Source organism: Salmo salar, chromosome 15, assembly GCF_965601325.2.
Source record: "Salmo salar chromosome 15, fSalSal1, whole genome shotgun sequence".
Lineage (NCBI taxonomy): Eukaryota > Metazoa > Chordata > Actinopteri > Salmoniformes > Salmonidae > Salmo > Salmo salar.
In genome coordinates, this window is record NC_138305.1 from 65,351,037 (window position 1) to 65,370,865 (window position 19,829).

Here is a 19,829-nt window from a genome sequence, read left to right on the forward strand (position 1 = left end):
TTTTCACCAAGTCATCTCAGGAATTCAACCAGCGACTTTTTGGTTACTGGCCCAACGCTCTTAACCGCTAGGCTACCTGCCACCCTAGGCCAGGATAAGAAAGACACCAGACTCATTGCTGTTGAACCAGCTTTCAATATAGTAGGGCCTATTAGGCAGCGTTTCCCAAACTAGTGGTCGCCTGATAAGAAAATGGGGTAGCAGGAGAATTTCCAAAATCCTGGTTATACATATACATACAGTACCAGTCAAAAGTTTGTACAGCTACTCATTCAATGGTGTTTCTTAATTTTTTTTACTATTTTCTACATTGTAGAATAATAGTGAAGACATCAACACTATGAAATAACACATATGGAATCATGTAGTAACCCAACAAGTGTTAAACAAATCAAAATATATTTTATATTTGAGATTCTTCAAAGTAGCCACCCTTTGCATTGATGACAGCTTTGCACACTCTTGGCACACTCTCACATCAACACCTTTGTCAGATAACACTGTGAAACTAAGAATTGATTCTATAGCTAGCAATCAAGAGGGCGACACAAAATGGGGCTCCATCTATCACAGGATGGCGGGCAGGCCTCTGCACTCTAGTTATGTCTCCCTCTGCCATATGGACGCATTGTATGATACACCCACTGAGCTCTAATGGATACACTGAGAGCAACTGGCAGGCAAAAGAGCTGAGCGCCGAACTTGGAGATATGTAGCATGTAACTCCGATTGTAAACTACATTGCGCATGCCTGTTTGCAAAACAGCAGTGCACTTGGAAAGTGTTCAGACCCCTTGACTTTTTCCACATTTTGTTACATTACAGCCTTATTCTAAAATGGATTAAATAGTTTTTTCCCCCTCATCAATCTACACTCAATACCCCATGATGACAAAGCAAAACAGGTTTTTATAAAATTTAGCAAAACAAAAATAACTGAAATATCCCATCACAAGTATTCAGACCCTTTACTCAGTACTTTGTTGAAGTATCATTGGCACCGATTACATTCTTGAGTCTTCTTGGGTATGATGCTACAAGTGTGGCACACCTGTATTTCGGGATTTTCTCCCATTTTTTTCTGCAGATCCTCTCAAGCTCTGTCAGGTGGATGGGAAGTGTCGCTGCACAGCTATTTTCAGGTCTCTCGATTGGGTTCAAGCCCAGGCTCTGGCGGGGACATTCAGAGACTTGTCCCGAAGCTACTCCTGCGTTGTCTTGGCTGTGTGTTTAGGGTGGTTGTCCTGTTGGAAGGTGAACCTTCGCACCAGTCTGGGGTCCTGAGCGCTCTGGAGCAGGTTTTCATCAGGGATCTCTCTGTACTTTGCTCCGTTCATCTTTCCCTCATTCCTGACTAGTCTCCCAGTCCCTGCCGCTGAAAAATATCCGCACAGCATTATGCTGCCACCACCATGCTCACTGTAGGGCCAGAGAGTCTTGTTTCTCATGGTCAGAGAGTCTTTAGGTGCCCTTTGGCAAACTCCAAGAGTGCTGTCATGTGCCTTTTACTGAAGAGTGGCTTCTGTCTGGCCACTCTACCATAAAAGCTTGATTGGTGAAGTGCTGCAGAGATGGATGTCCTTCTGTAAGGTTCTCCCATCTCCACAGAGGAAGTCTGAAGCTCTGTTAGAGTGACCATTGAGTTTTTGGTCACCTCCCTGACCAAGGCCCTTCTCCCCCGATTACTCAGTTTGGCCAGGCGGCCAGCACTAAGAACGGTCTTGGTGGTTCCGAACTTTTTCCATTTAAGAATGATGGAGGCCACTGTGTTCTTGGGGACCTTCAATGATGCAGAAATGTTTTGATACCCTACCCCAGATTTGTGCCTCGGCACAATCCTGTCTCAGAGCTCTACGGACAATTCATTCGACCTCATGGCTTGGTTTTTGCTCTGACATTCAATGTCAACTGTGGGACCTTATATAGGCAGGTATGTGCCTTTCCAAATCATGTCCAATCAATTGAATTTACCACAGGTGGGCTCCAATCAAGTTGTAGAAACATCTCAAGGATGATCAATGGAAACAGGATGAACCAGAGCTCAATTTCGAATCATATAGCAAAGGGTCTGAATACTTATGTAAATAAGGTATGCCTGGTATTATATTTTAATACATTTGCAAAAATAAACAATTATGTCATTATGGTGTATTGTGTGTAGATTGAGAATGACATTTTTTTATTTAATCCATGTTAGAATAAGGCTGTAACATAACAAAATGTGGAAAATACTTTCCGAATGCACTGTATGTGGAGGTATGGGATCAGAGCATGACAATGTTCTATTTTTATTTAACCTTTACTTACCTAGGCAAGTCAGTTAAGAACAACTTCTTATTTACAATGACACAAAGGCTTGGTGGTTATCGAGAGGAACTGTTGTCATTCACACTGGATATAAAGAAAACGACTTTGTTGACTGTCTGTGTAATGAAAAGAGCATGTGTCTCCTTTCCTATGTAATAGACATATTTGGGAAACTGAACGAAAAGAACGCAAGCAGGCAGGGCAAATGCAAAAACATTATACAGATGAGTCACCATATCAGCGAAATCCATTTGACTGTGATCCTGGCTCATTTGACATGCCCTTAAGTGAAATCAATCAGCTGATCGCACTGTCATGTGCCCGAATTCTGCAGACAATGCATGCATGCGTCACTATTGAGGAGTTTTGGTTCCTGACTCAAAGGGAATACTGTGCCATCTCTCTCCGAGCATTACAACTTATGGTACGCTGATTCAGTGCTCTCGTCTGCAGTGCTCTCGTCTGCAAAAACAAATATCGATCCAGGTTGGATGTGACAGGAGAGATGAGGTGTGCACTATCAACCACGCCCCCTGACTTTGAGAAGCTCCGACGGGACATGCATTAAGCACACCCATCTCATTAGTGCTGGTGAGATAAGATAAATTATGTCAGACTAATTTGCAATTGACTGTCATAGCCCCACATTTAAAGTACATGATGGTGAGTTCAGAATACAATCAGAAATACTGTTAGACTGTTTTGCAACTGACTGCCTAGCTCCAATTAAAAATGTAAACATAGGCTGTTAATTACATCATTTTTTTTCACATGGTTCGGGTCATGAGAATTTTTAGATATCAAAATGGGGTCGTGGGACAAAAAAGTTTGGGAACCCCTGCAATAAGGGCTTGTTTTTTAATCAAACAAAACAGAAAACAAGAAATTGTTATAGGATATTCACTTAAATGTTTTTAAATACGAGTGTCACCGGATCATCCTATCTCTCGTTCCATGATTGGCATGAAGGGGTTTTTACATACATGCAAATAATAACAGTAGCTGGATAAAATAATGCACAACAGCCCAGATATATAAAAGTGGATGCTCCCAAACTTGATTTTTTAATAAAGCTTTGGTGATTAAGATTTATTTCAAAGCAGTCACATGAGCCAAACCCTTTATGATAGTCTTCCCAGCAAACCGGGAACATTCCCAGAACATTAGCTAAGATTCCCAATAAGTTCTAGTTCTAGTTTTATCTAACATTAGGATGATAAAAATGTTTGTAAGGAAATATCATTGGTATGTTCTCCTAACATTCACTAAAATGTTGTGCACAACATCTGTAACAACCACCACAGAACATTCCCCAAACATTCTCAATAGGTTTCCAGGTAATGTAATAACACAATGTACCTGTAATGTTTTCCCAGCAAACCAGAATTGGTTCTGTGAAAGTTCCCAGAACATTTGATAGGTTGTGGCAAATGTTCTCATAACACACAAACTGTCCAGTCGTACTGATGATTATAAAATGTTTACATAAAGCATTCACCTGATGTTGCAAGAATGTTCCTAGAACACATTTAATTTGTTATTTTTAATACATTTTTTACCCTTTTTTTCTCCCCAATTTCATGGTATCCAATTGTTAGTTACAGTCTTGTCTCATCCTTGCAACTCCCGTATGGAATCGTGAGAGGCGAAGGCCGAGAGCCGAGTGTCCTCCGAAACACAACCTACCCAAGCTGCACTGCTTCTTAACACAATGCCCACTTAACCCAGAAGCACCAATGTGTCAGAGGAAACACCGTACACCTGGCGACTGTGTCAGCATGCACTGTGTCCGGCACAGAAGTAACTTGTACGCGATGGGACAAGGACATCTCTGCTGGCCAAACTCTCCCCTAACCCGGACGACGCTGGGCCAATTGTGCGCTGCCCCATGGGTCTCCCAGTCACGGCCGGCTGCGACAAATCCTGGATTCGAACTCAGAATCTCCAGTGGCACAGTGATGCAGTGCCTTAGAGCACTGCGCCACTCGGGAGGCCCAATTTGTTCTTTAAACATTGCCAGAATGTTTCATTAGGTTGTGGGGACCAGCGTTACCTGAAATTTGCACTTTGGCACAAGTTTTTAAGGATACACCTCAGATATTGCCAACCCTCCCACCTCAGCGCAAGCTAGCTCATTTAAGACATGTAAATTACCAATCCTGATGCTAGGGTTTGAAAACAGAAGAGCGCCAGCTTTAACAGGTCGAAATTGCAAAACGAGCATGCATTTGACAATTGTGCTGGCTTAACACCCGTTGAAAATAAAGCCCCTTGTCTACAATCTAGCTTCTAAACTCAGTTGAGAGGGTACAGTACCTGTAGCATTGGACAGGGCCAGAGACTCCATAGATCCTCGGGGGGTCTGTTCCAGAGGGGTGAGGGGCTCTGTGAAGCTCATGCCGTTGCTCATTGCTTTCCTGGTCCTGGTCAGGGGGGGCCTGCTGTCCCTCTGGAAGCCATGCATGCTGATGCTCCTCTTGTCTGGGAAGCCCTGGCCTTGGCTGGACACCTCGTTGAAGCTCATCTGGGTCCTCAGCTTGGGTGGGCGGAACTCGTCCTGGCTGTGGTGGATCCAGTTGTCCTGGAAGGATTGGCCCCTCAGTGCCGCCATGGGCGTTCGCTTGGTGTTGCCCTGCTCTTTAGCCCTGGACTCAGGCCTTTTTCCTGGGTTGACAGGGCTCTGGGCTGGGGGCAGGGGGTTGTGGGGGCTAGGGCTGTAGCCTTTCCTGGGGTTACACAGGCCCAGGAGCAGGGATGTGGGGGTTGGAGAGGCATCCTGCTGGGAGCCCTCGTAGGCTGTCTCATAGGCTGGGGGGTAAGGTTCATCCCGGCTCATCCACACTTGGTTGAGACTAGGGGTGCGGCTGGGGGCGCGACTGGGTGTGCGGCTGGGTGTTCGACTGGGTGTCTGGCTAGAGCCAAGGCTCAGACGGTCCATCTGGATAGACAGGGGGTCCACCTCAACAGACAGACGATCAGTCATGGGCGCTGGCTGGCGACGCTCCTGCTCGGCATTTCGGCGCTCCGGTTTTAGAATCTTGATGCTGTGGTGAGACTCACGGGAGCGGGCACTCTGGAAGGCTGAGTCAGATGAGTCTGACTCGTCTGGGTCCTGATTGATGGAATTTATAACATATAATTGAAAGACATATAAAATACAGATACTATACAATGGTCAACTGAACATTCAGTCAAATGCTGGTTGTTCACCTGTCCGGCGCTGCAGGAGCGTGAGCAGTAGATCTGTCTCTGTTTGGGCAGGAAGGGGCGCCCCAGGAGGGAACGCTTACAGCGGGCACAGCAGAAACACTCCTCTGTGGCGTGCCAATGCTGCCCATCATACGTCATCTGGCCCTGGTCAATGCCTGGGGAGAGGATTAGATCCTGTTATTGTGTAACAGTGTTGCTTCCGTCCCTCTCAACGCCCCTACCTGGGCTTGAACCAGGGCCCTCTGCACAGGTCAACAACTGCGACCCACAAAGCATCGTTACCTATCGTTCCACAAAAGCCGCGACCCTTGCTGAGCAAGGGAAACAACTACTTCAAGGTCTCAGAGCGAGTGACGTCACCGATTGATACGCTACTAGTGCGCACCACGCTAACTAGCTAGCCATTTCACTCCAGTTACACTCACCCCCCTGTTGACCTCCTCCTTTTCCGCAGCAACCAGTGATCCGGGTCAACAGCATCAATGTAACAGTATTGCTTCCATCCCTCTCCTCGCTCCAACCTGGCCTCGAACTGTCACGCCCTGATCTCTTTCACCTGTCCTTCTGATTGTCTCCACCCCCTCCAGGTGTCGCTTATTTTCCCTGGTGTATTTATCCCTGTGTTTCCTGTCTCTCTGTGCCAGTTTGTCTTGTATGTTCAAGTCAACCAGCGTGTTTTTCCCGTGCTCCTGCTTTTCTATTCTCTTTTACTAGTCCTCTCGGTTTGACCTTTGCCTGTTTTTCTGGACTCCATTTTCTGGACTCCATGCCTGTCTGACCATTCTGCCTGCCCTGACCTTGAGCCTGCCTGCCATTCTGTACCTCTGGAACTCTGAACTGGTTTTGACCTTTTGCCTGTCCACAACCATTCTCTTGCCTACCCCTTTTGGATTGTTAATAAACATCTTGGACTCTGCCTCCTGTGTCTCCATCTGGGTCTCGCCCTTATAGTACGAACCAGGGACTCTCTGCACACATCAACAACTGACACCCTCGAAGCATCGTTACCTATCGCTCCACAAAAGCCACAGCCCTTGCAGAGCAAGGGATACAACTACTTCAAGGTCTCAGAGTGAGTGACTTCACAGATTGAAACGTTGCTAGCGTGCACCCCGCTAACTAGCTAGCCATTTCACAATTAGAAATAATACTACTACTTATTACTAATAAGGTGTCAGTGTCGGGATATCACATACTGAGTCTAATGAACCCATTGTCTACAGTGAGAGACTGTATCACTCCTCAGTAAGACAACAGCTAATCTGTAAAATATGAGCCTGCAAAATATTTTAATGTTATTTACTGGAAGAAGAAATTAAATACAGGACAAACACTCTGTTTTATTTCCCAGAAGGTGAATGATATTGTGATTTTACCCAAAACTGGGATTATGCGGTCTGTATAATAATTTAAAAATACATTTATAGAAAGCCCTCCTCCTAAACCAAGGGAACTAATAATATTTCACATGGTCCATCTGGACACAACATGGCATCCTCTGGGTCTGAATGGCTCATAGCTTCCCCCTGTCTAACTGGATTCTGGGCAGCAGATAATAACCACCTTCATTTCCCTAGCCAGCCATGTCTTAGCACAGCTGAATGATGCACAGGGCTCTGACTGTTCTGTTCTGCTATCGAGTGACAGCTGCTTTCCAAATGACTTCTACTGTAAATTGGTATGTAATGTTTTCTATTATAAGCTTTAGTCATGAATGCTTGAAGCTATGGATTTCTATCTCAGATTGTATGACTATTCTCTCTTAACGACTACAGGGTCCTTGAATGACTCCATTGTGTTTTGTCAAACGAAAAACATGTCAATCATGAAATTAGTTGAGACATGGAGAGATGGTGGTAATGACACAGAGAAAGACAAAGTGAGATTGATAATGTGTGGGAACAACACAGTCAAAGAGAGAGGCTGGAGGACAGGGGGTAAGATACATGTAAAGAGACACAGAGACAAAGAAAGGGTGAACAGAGCAAGGGAAGAAATCATATAAAGAAAAACAGGGATGGATATAAAGTTAACAAGAGAGTGAGTGAGATGGCGGGAGATGAACAGCAATGGAGAGAGTGGCAGAGACAGAGGGAAAGATAGAAAAACAGGAAAAGGATGCAGGTGCGTTTTGTAGAAGAGAATCTTTGCATTATTTATCTATTTCCATGTCTAAATGTATGATCTGATATTAATCAATAGAAAGAAAGAGAAGAGCGCAGTAAACATGTATAAATCGTGTTTAGGAAACATCTAGAACCATGTACCTATGTGTTCACCGCAGGCGTCGCAGTACTCTGCATACAGGGACTCAAAGCAGTGGCAGCAGTGTGGACGTCCATCCTTCATGATGTAGCGCTGGCCACCCAGCGGAGCCTCACACTCATAGCAGCAGAAGTGCTTCATGTGCCAGTGCCTGCCCTCTGCCTCTGTGCACTCATCAGCAAAGATAATCTAAAAAAAGAGAGTGAGAGAGAGAGAGACAGACAGACAGACAGACAGACAGACAGACAGACAGACAGACAGACAGACAGACAGACAGACAGACAGACAGACAGACAGACAGACAGACAGACAGACAGACAGACAGACAGAGAGAGAGAGAGAGAGAGCACAGATAATAATCAGCAAAGATCATCTAAAGCTATTAGAGAGACACCAAGCTCATCAGCAAAGACAATGAAATATAATTTGCAGGAGAGACAGAGATCAGACTGTCAAACCATAGAACACCAGAGAAGGAGAGAGATAGACACCAAGCGGTGACAGATTCTGGACTTGCACGCATCTTAGCATTAGCAGAAATAAGACTCAGTCAAACGGAGCAAAACTTCTGCAGAGCTGGATAACTGAGATGTGGAAGGACGGATGAGATCCCTCAACACTCTTTACCCTGTAAAACCCAATCTCACCCTTCTGAGCTCAAGCTCCAGCTCCTCCCAACTTCCCACCACCTTAAACCCCATCTCAACCTTCTGAGCTCCAGCTAACCCAGCCAACCCTCCCACCACCCCAGACCTCTAAGCCCAGCCGGGTTCACCTCATCGCAGGCACAGCAGCGGGGTTTGAGCATCTCTGAATGGTGCCGGCCGCAGTAGATCTTCCCTTCCTGGTGAAAGTAGATGAGGTCCACCAGGAGCTCCTCACACATGCTGCACACAAAGCATTGAGGGTGCCACACCAGGCCGTGGCCTGCCCGTGACGCAAACACCACAATGTCCCCTCCATTTATCTGGCCCCCACACTGAGAGAGAGGGAGCGAGAAAGGGAGGGGAGGCAGGGGAGACAGGGAGAGGGAGTGAGAGATAAATAGATGAAAAGAGAGAGAAAGAGAGAGTCAAAGAAAGGAATTGACCGAGGGGGAGGGGGAGCGAGACGCCAGTTACATGATATAAATAATCAAATATTTTTAAATGTGCATGACCTAATCACAAAAGGGCTTCTATGGCTAATCCTTCTGATTAGACATCAAACAGAAAACCAAGGCAAGCTGATTCTTTTCAAATATTTGATTTGCTGTAGCAAAGATTTTATCCCATTTGCACTATCCCCTAGTGCAGTGGTTCCCAAACTTTTTATAGCGCCGTACCCCTTCAAACATTCCTCCTCCAGCTGCGTACCCCCTCTAGCACCAGGGTCAGCGCACTTTCAAATGTTGTTTTTTGCCATCTTATTAAGCCTGCCACACATACACCATATGACACATTTATTGAACATAAGAATGAGTGTCAGTTTTTGTCACAACCCAGCTCGTGGGAAGTGACAAAGAGCTGTTATAGGACCAGGGCACAAATAATATAATAATCAGTAATTTTGCACTTTATTTAGCCATTTACATAAAAAAACTTGTTCATCGAAAATTGTGAATAACTAACCACAGGTTAATGAGAACGGTGTGTTTGAAAGGATGCATATTAAGTCGGAAGTTTACATACACCTTAGCCAAACACATTTAAACTCAGTATTAAACAATTCCTGACATTTAATCCTAGTAAAAATTCCCTGTTGTCACGGTCGTCGTTGGTTAAGGAGGACCAAAACGCAGCAGGAATGTTGATGCTCATCTTGTGTATTTATTTACAAACTAAATGAACACCAAAACAACAAAACGAAACGAACTTACAAACAACGACACAGTCTTGAAAGGCTCACTCGGCAAAACAAGAAACAATCTCCCACAAACACACAGACAAACACACCCAACTAATATAGGACTTCCAATCAAAGGCAACACCACACAGCTGCCTTCAATTGGAAGTCCACCCCAATTAACTCTACATAGAAACAGACTACCTAGACTAAACATAGAATTACATAAACATAGATCATAAACCAAAAACCCGGAAATACTAAATCAAACGCCCTTTTACCAAAACACCACCCCGAACCACATATAACAAATACCCTCTGCCACGTCCTGACCAAACTACAATAACAATTAACCCTTATACTGGCCAGGACGTGACACCTGTCTTAGGTCAGTTAGGACCACCTTTATTTTAAGAATGTGAAATGTCAGAATAATAGTAGAGAGAATGATTTATTTCAGCTTTTATTTATTGCATCACATTTACAGTCGGTCAGAAGTTTACATACACTCAATTAGTATTTGGTAGCATTGCCATCAAATTGTGTAACTTGGATCAATCGTTTCGGGTAGCCCTCCACAAGCTTCGCACAATAAGTTGGGTGAATTTTGGCCCATTCCTCCTGACCGAGCTAGTGTAACTGAGTCAGGTTTGTAGGCCTCCTTGCTCGCACATGCTTTTCAGTTCAGCCCACACATTTTTGATAAGATTGAGGTCAGGGCTTTGTGATGGCCACTCCAATACCTTGACTTTGTTGTCCTTACGCCATTTTGCCACAACTTTGGAAGTAGGCTTGGGGTCATTGTCCCTTTGGAAGACCAATTTGCGACCAAGCTTTAACTTCCTGACTGATGTCTTGAGATGTTGCTTCAATATATCCACATAATTTTCATTCCACGTGATGCCATCTATTTTGTGAAGTGCACCAGTCCCTCCTGCAGCAAAGCACCCCTACAACATGATGCTGCCACCCCTGTGCTTCACGGTTGGGAGGGTGTTCTTTGGCTTGCAAGCCTCCCCCTTTTTCCTCCTAACATAAAGATGGCCCTTATGGCCAAACAGTTCTATTTTTGTTTCATCAGACCAGAGGACATTTCTCCAAAAAGTACGATATTTGTCCCCATGTGCAGTTGCAAACCGTAGTCTGGCTTTTTTATGGCAGTTTTGGAGCAGTGGCTTCTTCCTTGCTGAGCGGCCATTCAGGTTATGTCGATATAGGACTCGTTTTACTGTGGATATAGATACTGGATATAGATGATTTTCACTTTTCACACCAAAGTACATTCATCTCTAGGAGACAGAACGTGTCTCCTTCCTGAGCTGTATGACCGCTTGTGCGGTCCCATGGTGTTTATTCATGCGTACTATTGTTTGTACAGATGAACGTGGTACCTTCTGGTATTTGGAAATTGCTCCCAAGGATGAACCAGACTTGTGGAGACTATAATTGTTTCTGAGGTCTTAGCTGATTTTTGGGGATTTTCCCATGATGTCAAGCAAAGAGGCACTGAGTTTGAAGGTAGGCCTTGAAATACATCCACAGGTACACCTCCAATTGACTCAAATGATGTCAATATAGCCTATCAGAAGCTTCTAAAGCCATGACATAATTTTCTGGAATTTTGCAAGCTGTTTAAAGGCACAGTCAACTTAGTGTATGTAAACTTCTGACCCACTGGAATTGTGATACAGTGAATTATTGTCACGTCCTGGCCAGTATAAGGGTTAATTGTTATTGTAGTTTGGTCAGGACGTGGCAGAGGGTATTTGTTTTATGTGGTTCGGGGTGGTGTTTTGGTAAAAAGGGCGTTTGATTGAGTATTTCCGGGTTTTTGGTTTATGATCTATGTTTATGTAATTCTATGTTTAGTCTAGTTAGTCTGTTTCTATGTAGAGTTAATTGGGGTGGACTTCCAATTGAAGGCAGCTGTGTGGTGTTGCCTTTGATTGGAGGTCCTATATTAGTTGGGTGTGTTTGTCTGTCTGTTTGTGGGAGATTGTTTCTTGTTTTGCTGAGTGTGCCTTTCAAGACTGTTTTGGTGTTCGTAAGTTCGTTTTCGTTTTGTTGTTTTGATGTTCACTTAGTTGGTAAATAAATACACAAGATGAGCGTCAACATTCCTGCTGCGTTTTGGTCCTCCTTAACCGGCGACAAACGTGACAATTATAAGTGAAATAATCTGTCTGTAAATAATTGTTGGAAAAATTACTTGTGTCATGCACAAAGTAGATATCTCACCGACTTGCCAAAACTATAGTTTGTCAACAAGAAATTTGAGGAGTGGTTGAAAAACGAGTTTTAACCTGTTATGGCTAGGGGGCAGTATTTTCACGGCCGGATAAAAAACGTACCCGATTTAATCTGATTATTACTCCTGCCCAGAAACGAGAATATGCATATAAGTATTAGCTTTGGATAGAAAACACTCCAAAGTTTCTAAAACTGTTTGAATGGTGTCTGTGAGTATAACAGAACTCATTTGGCAGGCCAAAACCTGAGAAGATTCCATGCAGGAAGTGCCCTGTCTGACAATTTCTTGCCCTTCTTGATTATCTCTATCCATTACAGGGGATCTCTGCTGTTACGTGACACTTCCTACGGCTCCCATGGGCTCTCAGAAGGCGGCAAAAAGCTGAATCGTGGCTTTGCAGGCTCTGGCTGAAAAAAAGTAGCGCGTTTGGATAGTGGCTGGTTACAGTACTGTGAGACTCAGGCGCGTGCACGAGGGGACTCCATGTTTTATCTTTCAACGAAAACCACCGCTCCCGGTCGGAATATTATCGCTTTTTTACGAGAAAAATTGCATAAAAATTGATTTTAAACAGCGGTTGACATGCTTCGAAGTACGGTAATGGAATATTTTGAAATCTTTTGTCACGAAATGCGCCATGCTCGTGACCCTTATTTACACTTCGGATAGTGTCTTGAACGCACGAACAAAACGCCGCTATTTGGATATAACAATGGATTATTTGGGACCAAACCAACATTTGTTATTGAAGTAGCAGTCCTGGGAGTGCATTCTGACGAAGAACACCAAAGGTAATCAAACTTTTCTAATAGTAAATCGGAGTTTGGTCAGGGCTAAAATTGGTGGGTGTCTAAATAGCTAGCCGTGATGGCTGGGCTATCTACTCAGAATATTGCAAAATGTGCTTTCACCGAAAAGCTATTTTAAAATCGGACACCTCGATTGCACAAAGGAGTTCTGTATCAATAATTCTTAAAATAATTGTTATGTTTTTTGTGAACGTTTATCGTGAGTAATTTAGTAAATTCACCGGAGGTTTGTGGGGGGTATGCTAGTTCTGAACGTCACATGCTAATGTAAAAAGCTGGTTTTTGATATAAATATGAACTTGATTGAACAAAACATGCATGTATTGTATAACATAATGTCCTAGGTGTGTCATCTGATGAAGATCATCAGAGGTTAGTGCTACATTTAGCTGTGGTTTGGGTTTATGTGACATTATATGCTAGCTTGAAAAATGGGTGTCTGATTATTTCTGGCTGGGTACTCTGCTGACATAATCTAATGTTTGCTTTCGCTGTAAAGCCTTTTTGAAATCGGACAGTGTGGTTAGATAAAGGAGAGTCTTGTCTTTAAATGCTGTGAAATAGTCATATGTTTGAAAAATGGAAGTTTTTGTATTTTTGAGGAATTTGTAATTCGCGCCACGCCTATCATTGGATATTGGAGCAGGTGTTCCGCTAGCTAACCATTTTTTTGGGGGGGGGGCACACGGGGAGTGTGGTGGAACCAGGAAGGAATTCTGGGCCAACTCCCCGTGCTTACAGGAGGCAATGTAGTACTGGTCAGGTACCGTGTTATGCAGTAAAGCGCACAGTGTCCCCAGTACGCGTGGAGAGCCCGGTGCGTTACATCCCAGATTGGGCATCGAGCCAGGACGAGTTGTGCAGGCCGTGCGCTCTAGACCTCCAGTGCGTCTTCAGGACCCGGTCTATCCTGTGCCTGTGCCCAGAACCAGGCCTCCTGCATGTCTCCCCAGCCTGGTGAATCCTGTGCCGCCTCCACGGACTAGGCCTCCAGTGGGTCTCCCCATCCTGGTCAGTCCTGTGCCTGCTCCACGGACCAGGCCTCCAGTGGGTCTCCCCATCCTGGTCTCTCCTGTGCTGCTTCCACGGACCAGGCCTACAGTGGGTCTCCCCATCCTGGTCAGTCCTGTGCCTGCTCCACGGACCAGGCCTCCAGTGGGTCTCCCCATCCTGGTCTCTCCTGTGCCGCTTCCATGGACCAGGCCTCCAGTCGGTCTCCCCATCATGGTCAGTCCTGTGCCTGCTCCACGGACCAGGCCTCCAGTGGGTCTCCGCATCCTGGTCTCTCCTGTGCCGCTTCCACGGACCAGGCCTCCAGTGGGTCTCCCCATCATGGTCAGTCCTGTGCCTGCTCCACGGACCAGGCCTCCAGTGGGTCTCCCCATCCTGGTCCGTCCTGTGCCGCCCCCTAGGACTAGGCCTCCAGTGGGTCTCGCCAGTCCGGAGCCGCCAGAGCCGCCCGCCAGTCCGGAGCCGCCAGAGCCGCCCGCCTGTCCGGAGCCGCCAGAGCCGCCCGCCTGTCCGGAGCCACCCGCCTGTCCGGACCCGCCAGAGCCGCCCGCCTGTCCAGACCCGCCAGAGCCACCCGCCTGTCCGGAGCCGTCAGAGCCGCCCACCAGCCCGGTGAGTCCTGTGCCTGCGCCTAGGGCCAGGCCTCTTACATGTCTCCTCAGCCTGGTGAATCCTGGGTCAGTGCCGCCGGAGCCGCCGCCGTAAGAAGGCCCACCCGGACCCTCCCCTTCAGAGTCAGGTTTTGCAGTCGGAGTCCGCACCTTGGGGGGGGTACTGTAACGCCCTGGCCATAGAGGGGTTTTTGTTCTTTATTTTGGTTAGGCCAGGGTGTTACATTGGGTGGGCGTTCTATGTGCATTTTTCTATGTTGGTTTGTTTCATTGATTTTGGCCGTGTGGCTTCCAATCAGGCACAGCTGTAGAGTGTTGTTGCTGATTGGGAGTCACACATAAGGAGCATGTTTTTCCTTTGGGTTTTGTGGGTAATTGTTTCTGTTTTGAGTATTTTCCTAATAGGACTGTTTGCTAGTCGTTTTTTGGTTTCTTTTGTATAGTGTTCGTTGATCATTAAAACCTTTTATGATGAACACTAACTCCGCTGCACCTTGGTCTCTCTCTCACGACAGCCCTTACAGGGATGGCCGAGAATCCACTCTCACATACAGTAGGTACATGTTTGCAAAGGGCATCAGTGTCTTAACAGCATGATTCAGGCAGGATACTCAGAGAGCAGCTCTATCCAGACATCTGGCAGTGGCTTCTGATTAAATTCCATTTGTTGTTGCAATTTCGATGAGGCTCTCTTGTTCAGATATTGGTAAGTGGACTGGAGGCAGGGCATGAAAGGGATAACGAATCCAGTTGTTTGTGTCATCCGTTTCGGGAAAGTACCTGCGTAATTGCTCACCCATCTAAGTCAGGTGCTATATATCACATTTGACATTGTCCGTAAGCATGAGGTCATTTATACACAAAAAAATCATACAATTATGGAAAGACCTGTGTGTTGTCCTTGTTAATGCGGACAGAGAAGAGCTGGCAGCTTCATTTGATAGTACCCGCAAAACACCAGTCTCAACGTCAACAGTGAAGATGCGACTCCGGGATGCTGACCTTCTAGGCAAAGTTCCTCTGTCCAGTGTCTGTGTTCTTTTGCCCATCTTAATCTTTTTTTTATTGGCCAGTCTGAGATATGGCTTTTTCTTTGCAACTCTGCCTAGAAGGCCTGCATCCGAGAGGTACCTCTTCACTGTTGACATTGAGACTGGTGTTTTGCAGGTACTATTTAATGAAGCTGCCAGTTGAGGACTTGTGAGATGTCTGTTTCTCAAACTAGACACTCTAATGTACTTGTCCTCTTGCTCAGTTGTGCACAGGGTCCACCCACTCCTCTTTCTATTCTGGTTAGAGCCAGTTTGCGCTTTTTCTGTGAAGGGAGTCGTACACAGCGTTGTACGAGATCTTCAGTTTCTTGGCAATTTCTTGTATGGAATAGCCTTCATTTCTCAGAACAAGAATAGACTGACGAGTTTGAGAAGAAAAGTTTCTGGCCATTCTGAGCCTGTAATCGAACCCACAAATGCTGATGCTCCAGATACTCAACTAGTCTAAAGAAGGTCAGTTTTATTGCTTCTTTAATCAGAACAACAGTTTTCAGCTAATTGCAGAAGGGTTTTCTAATGATCATTTAGCCTTTTAAAATGATAAACTTGGATTAGCTAACACAACGTGCTATTGGAACACAGGAATTATGGTTGCTGATAATGGGTCTCTGTACGCCAATGTAGATATTCAATAAAAAATCTGTCGTTTCCAGCTACAATAGTTAATTACAACATCAACAATTTCTACACTGTATTTCTGATCAATTTGATGTTATTTTAATGGACAAAAAATGGCTTTTCTTTCAAAAACAAGGACATTTCATAGTGACCACAAACTTTGAATGGTAGTGTAAGTGAACCCCAAATCAATGTATTTCTCATCATATTTGTGCCTCTTCGATGGTCAAACATCTGTCTGTTGTTCTGTGCTTTCCCAGGTATGGGGCAGCAGTTCTTCTGCTGCATCAGAGTTGCAACCGTCAGTGTCTATGCTAGCTGGGCTAACAACAAATGTAGAATTACTGATGCTAGCATTGGATGTGTTCGTGGAAGCAGAACAACTTGTGTCGTCAACAGGTGCAGGTGTAGTACTGCTGGTAGTAGCAGTACTACCAGTAGAGCTGGTATGTCTCTATGGACATGGGCCTTACTTAAAAAAAAATATTTATCAATTTTCCAGCAAGCGGAATGAGCAGCAGCTGCGAGAGAGTAACCGTTAATGTGATTGGATGTTAATTATTTGAGTAGACTACCTGTATTTGACATTGTGTTGCTATTTCGCTGAACACTAGATGGTTTAATTTTATTTTGGCAGTGAAACGAGGCTACTCAAGCGCTAAAAAAAAACTCACCCAAATGTATAGCCCCGTTGGAAAATATAAATGGAGTGTTTGAAAATGTAAAGAATTATTATTGTTATATTTTTGAATTGTTCTTTTATATGTGAATCACATTTTTATTTGGCGTACCCCCAACAGCATTGCGCGTACCCCCGTACCCCAGTTTGGGAATACCTGCCCTAGTGGAACCACCTACGTGTCTGCTCTTTGTGCTGTAGGATTTCTGTGATTGTTTTGTGTCAGCAGTGTGTACCTGTTCACAGATGGCCCCACTGACGGACAGTGGGAAAGGGCGGACATTGCCTCGGCCCAGGTTGTCCCTTTTCCTCTGGTTACTGAAGAGCTTGAGCTCCCTCTTCTCCTCGTCGTCCAGCGCGTTACAGTATCGGACCTGACAACCAGATCAACATACTCCATCATCACCAATATCAAATACATCAGCCATACCTGTGTGAATGTGTCAATAGTCACTAGACACAGAGTATCAGGTAAACTAGTGTGTCACCTCGTTGTCGTGTGGGGGCAGCTGGTGAATCAGCTGTTTGATGCGGTGCTTCTCTCCTGGGCTGTTCACATACGGCACCCTGTCCTCAGGTAGAGAACTGTAGTACTGATGCACCTGACAGGGACACAAACCATAGATGAGTGATTTGATTTGAGTGGCTAGTGTGGTCCTCCCTTCCTGAAGTAAGACATGTGCATCCCTGTCATTATCTCTGTCGCCGACCCCAACAGGCCCTATGAGAACAAGTTTGGATGGAAGAGAAAAACAGAATTGGTTTCTAATGGTCAAATGTCTGTCGATTGAAAGCATACCTTGAGTTTTAAAGAGCCCTCCCAGATTAACCTGAAAGCAGCTGTTTCTAATGAATTGATCATGGGCTTCATATTCTGCTGTGTTGGTTATTGGTCTGTCCTCCATCAGCCTTATTCTTGAGAACAATGGCTGGAACCGTGAGTGTCTGGGACAAAGGATCCTGTGGCACTGCAGCAGATGCAGCCATGGAGAGCAATGTTCTCTTCCAATAGCTGACTGATCAAATCAAACTTTATTTGTCACATGTGCCGAATACAACAAGTGCAGACTTTACCGTGAAATGCTTTACAAGCCCTTAACCAACAGTGCAGTTCAAGAAGAGTTAAGAAAATATATATTTTTTTATAAAAAGAAACACAATAACATAACAATAACAAGGCTATATACAGGGGGTACCGGTACCGAGTCAGTGTGCGGGGGTAGGTACAGGTTAGAGATAACTTGTAAATGTAGATAGGGGTAAAGCGACTTTGCATAGATAATAAACAGTGAGTAGCAGCAGTGTACAAAACAAATGGGGGGGTGAATGTAATAGTCCAATGGCCATTGATTAATTGTTCAGCAGTCTTATGGCTTGGGGGTAGAAGCTGCTAAGGAGCCTTTTGGTACTAGACTTGGTGCTCCGGTACCGCTTGCCGTGCAGTAGCAGAGAAAACAGTCTATGACTGTGACTGGAGTCTCTGACAATATTATGGGCTTTCCTTTGACACTGCCTATTATATAGGTCTTGGATTGCAGGAAGCTTGGCCCTAGTGGTGTACTGGGCCGTACGCACTACCCTTTGTAAGCACCTTACGTTCAGATGCCGAGCAGTTGCCATACCAGGCGGTGATGCAACCGGTCAGGATGCTCTCGATGTTGCAGCTGTAGAATTTATTGAGGATCTAGGGACCCATGCCCAATCTTTTCAGTCTCCTGGGGGGGAAATGGTTTTGTCGTGCCCTTTTCACGACTGTCTTGGTGTGTTTGGAGCATGATAGATCGTTGGTGATGTGGACACCAAGGAACTTGAAACTCTCGATAAAACCTTGTTGCTATGTAGAACTGAGTCATGTTTTGGATAGTGTTTGTAGAGTGCCGACTGTAGGCCCCTATTCTACTTAGTAATGGGAAAATCAAAAAGTACAGCACCAGTCTACTTTGGCTACTTTGAAGAATCTAAAATCTAAGATATATTTTGATTGGTTTAATAGTTGTTTGGTTTTTACATGATTCCATATGTGTTATTTCATAGTTTTGATGTCTTCACTATTATTCTACAGTGTAGAAAATACAAAAAATTAAGAAAAACCCTTTGAATGAGTAGGTGTGTCCAAACTTTTGGCTGGTACTGTATCTATGCTATCTATGACTTTACTGTAGACGACAATCAAAGTAATTACAGGCATTCAGTTAAACTTGTTGAGCTAAAGTCACTTGATGAAATGGAGGGGAAACGCTTCAGGTAATTATTCTCCAAGAACACAATGATCTGATCATATTATTATAATGATTTGCAACATAATCCTTGACACATGCAGAGCAGATTTAAACTAAAATCATCTTGTGGCTCACACCTCCCACATGAAAAAAATTTACAGTTTACCATAGAGTTCTTCAGTACTTACTATAGAATTCTGTAGTAAACCGTATTATACTTAAGCAATAAGGCACAAGGGACTGTGGTATATGGACAACATACCACAGCTAAGGGCTGTTCTTAGGCACTTCGCATCGCCGTGGTATATTGGCCATATACCACAAACCTCTGTGGTGCCTTATTGCTAGTATAAACTGATTACCAATGTATTTAAAGCTGTACAAATACATGTTTTGCCATACCCGTGGTATACCATGGCTGTTAGCCAATCGAACTTCCCGATTTATAATGTAGAATACTATACTCCACACTGTAGTATCCCTCGATCATGTGTAGTCCTTACTATAGCATTTTGTAGTATACTGTAGAATACTTTAGTAAATAATACAGTATTATCCCCAAAACTTAAACTATAGTAATGCTACAGTATTCAGTTTGCATATACCTCACCCATTCCCCTCCCCCATATGGGAATGGGTGAGGGTATTGGACCGATGCTACCTGGGAAATCCATTTAACGTCTCTAGGAAAATCTGGAATGTGTTGGAGGAAAGTGTTGAGAGTCACAAGAAGTGTTTTTAGCTTTGTTTTGTGTGTCTGCGTAGCAGAAGAAGCGTGTCGTAAGTCTCATAAAGATATCAGAGTAGAGTGTTTCCTGTATGGATTTTCAAAGCAAGGCGCCTATCAAGGGGATCATTTCTGGGGTGGTGCATGAGAAAAGGCAGAGGATACTGTACATGAAGACATACTGTAGATGGAGTGGTTGGTGCCCGTTGACTGATCTGAGGGGTGGATGGAGAAAAAAAGTCCCTT

At 44.6% G+C, this 19,829-nt stretch overlaps 1 protein-coding gene across 1 annotated transcript in view; it reads right to left on the bottom strand.

Moving 5' to 3' along the window:
• LOC106571867 (prickle-like protein 2) overlaps positions 1-19,829 on the bottom strand; it is a 113,857-nt gene that overhangs the window by 3,537 nt on the left and 90,491 nt on the right. The window contains exons 3-8 of the mRNA XM_014145380.3: positions 17,126-17,239; positions 16,874-17,011; positions 8,558-8,761; positions 7,785-7,971; positions 5,518-5,672; positions 4,624-5,419 (exon numbers count right to left, since the gene is read on the bottom strand). Of these exons, the coding sequence (XP_014000855.2) occupies positions 4,624-5,419; positions 5,518-5,672; positions 7,785-7,971; positions 8,558-8,761; positions 16,874-17,011; positions 17,126-17,239 (1,594 nt within the window). The remainder of the gene's footprint in view (positions 1-4,623; positions 5,420-5,517; positions 5,673-7,784; positions 7,972-8,557; positions 8,762-16,873; positions 17,012-17,125; positions 17,240-19,829) is intronic.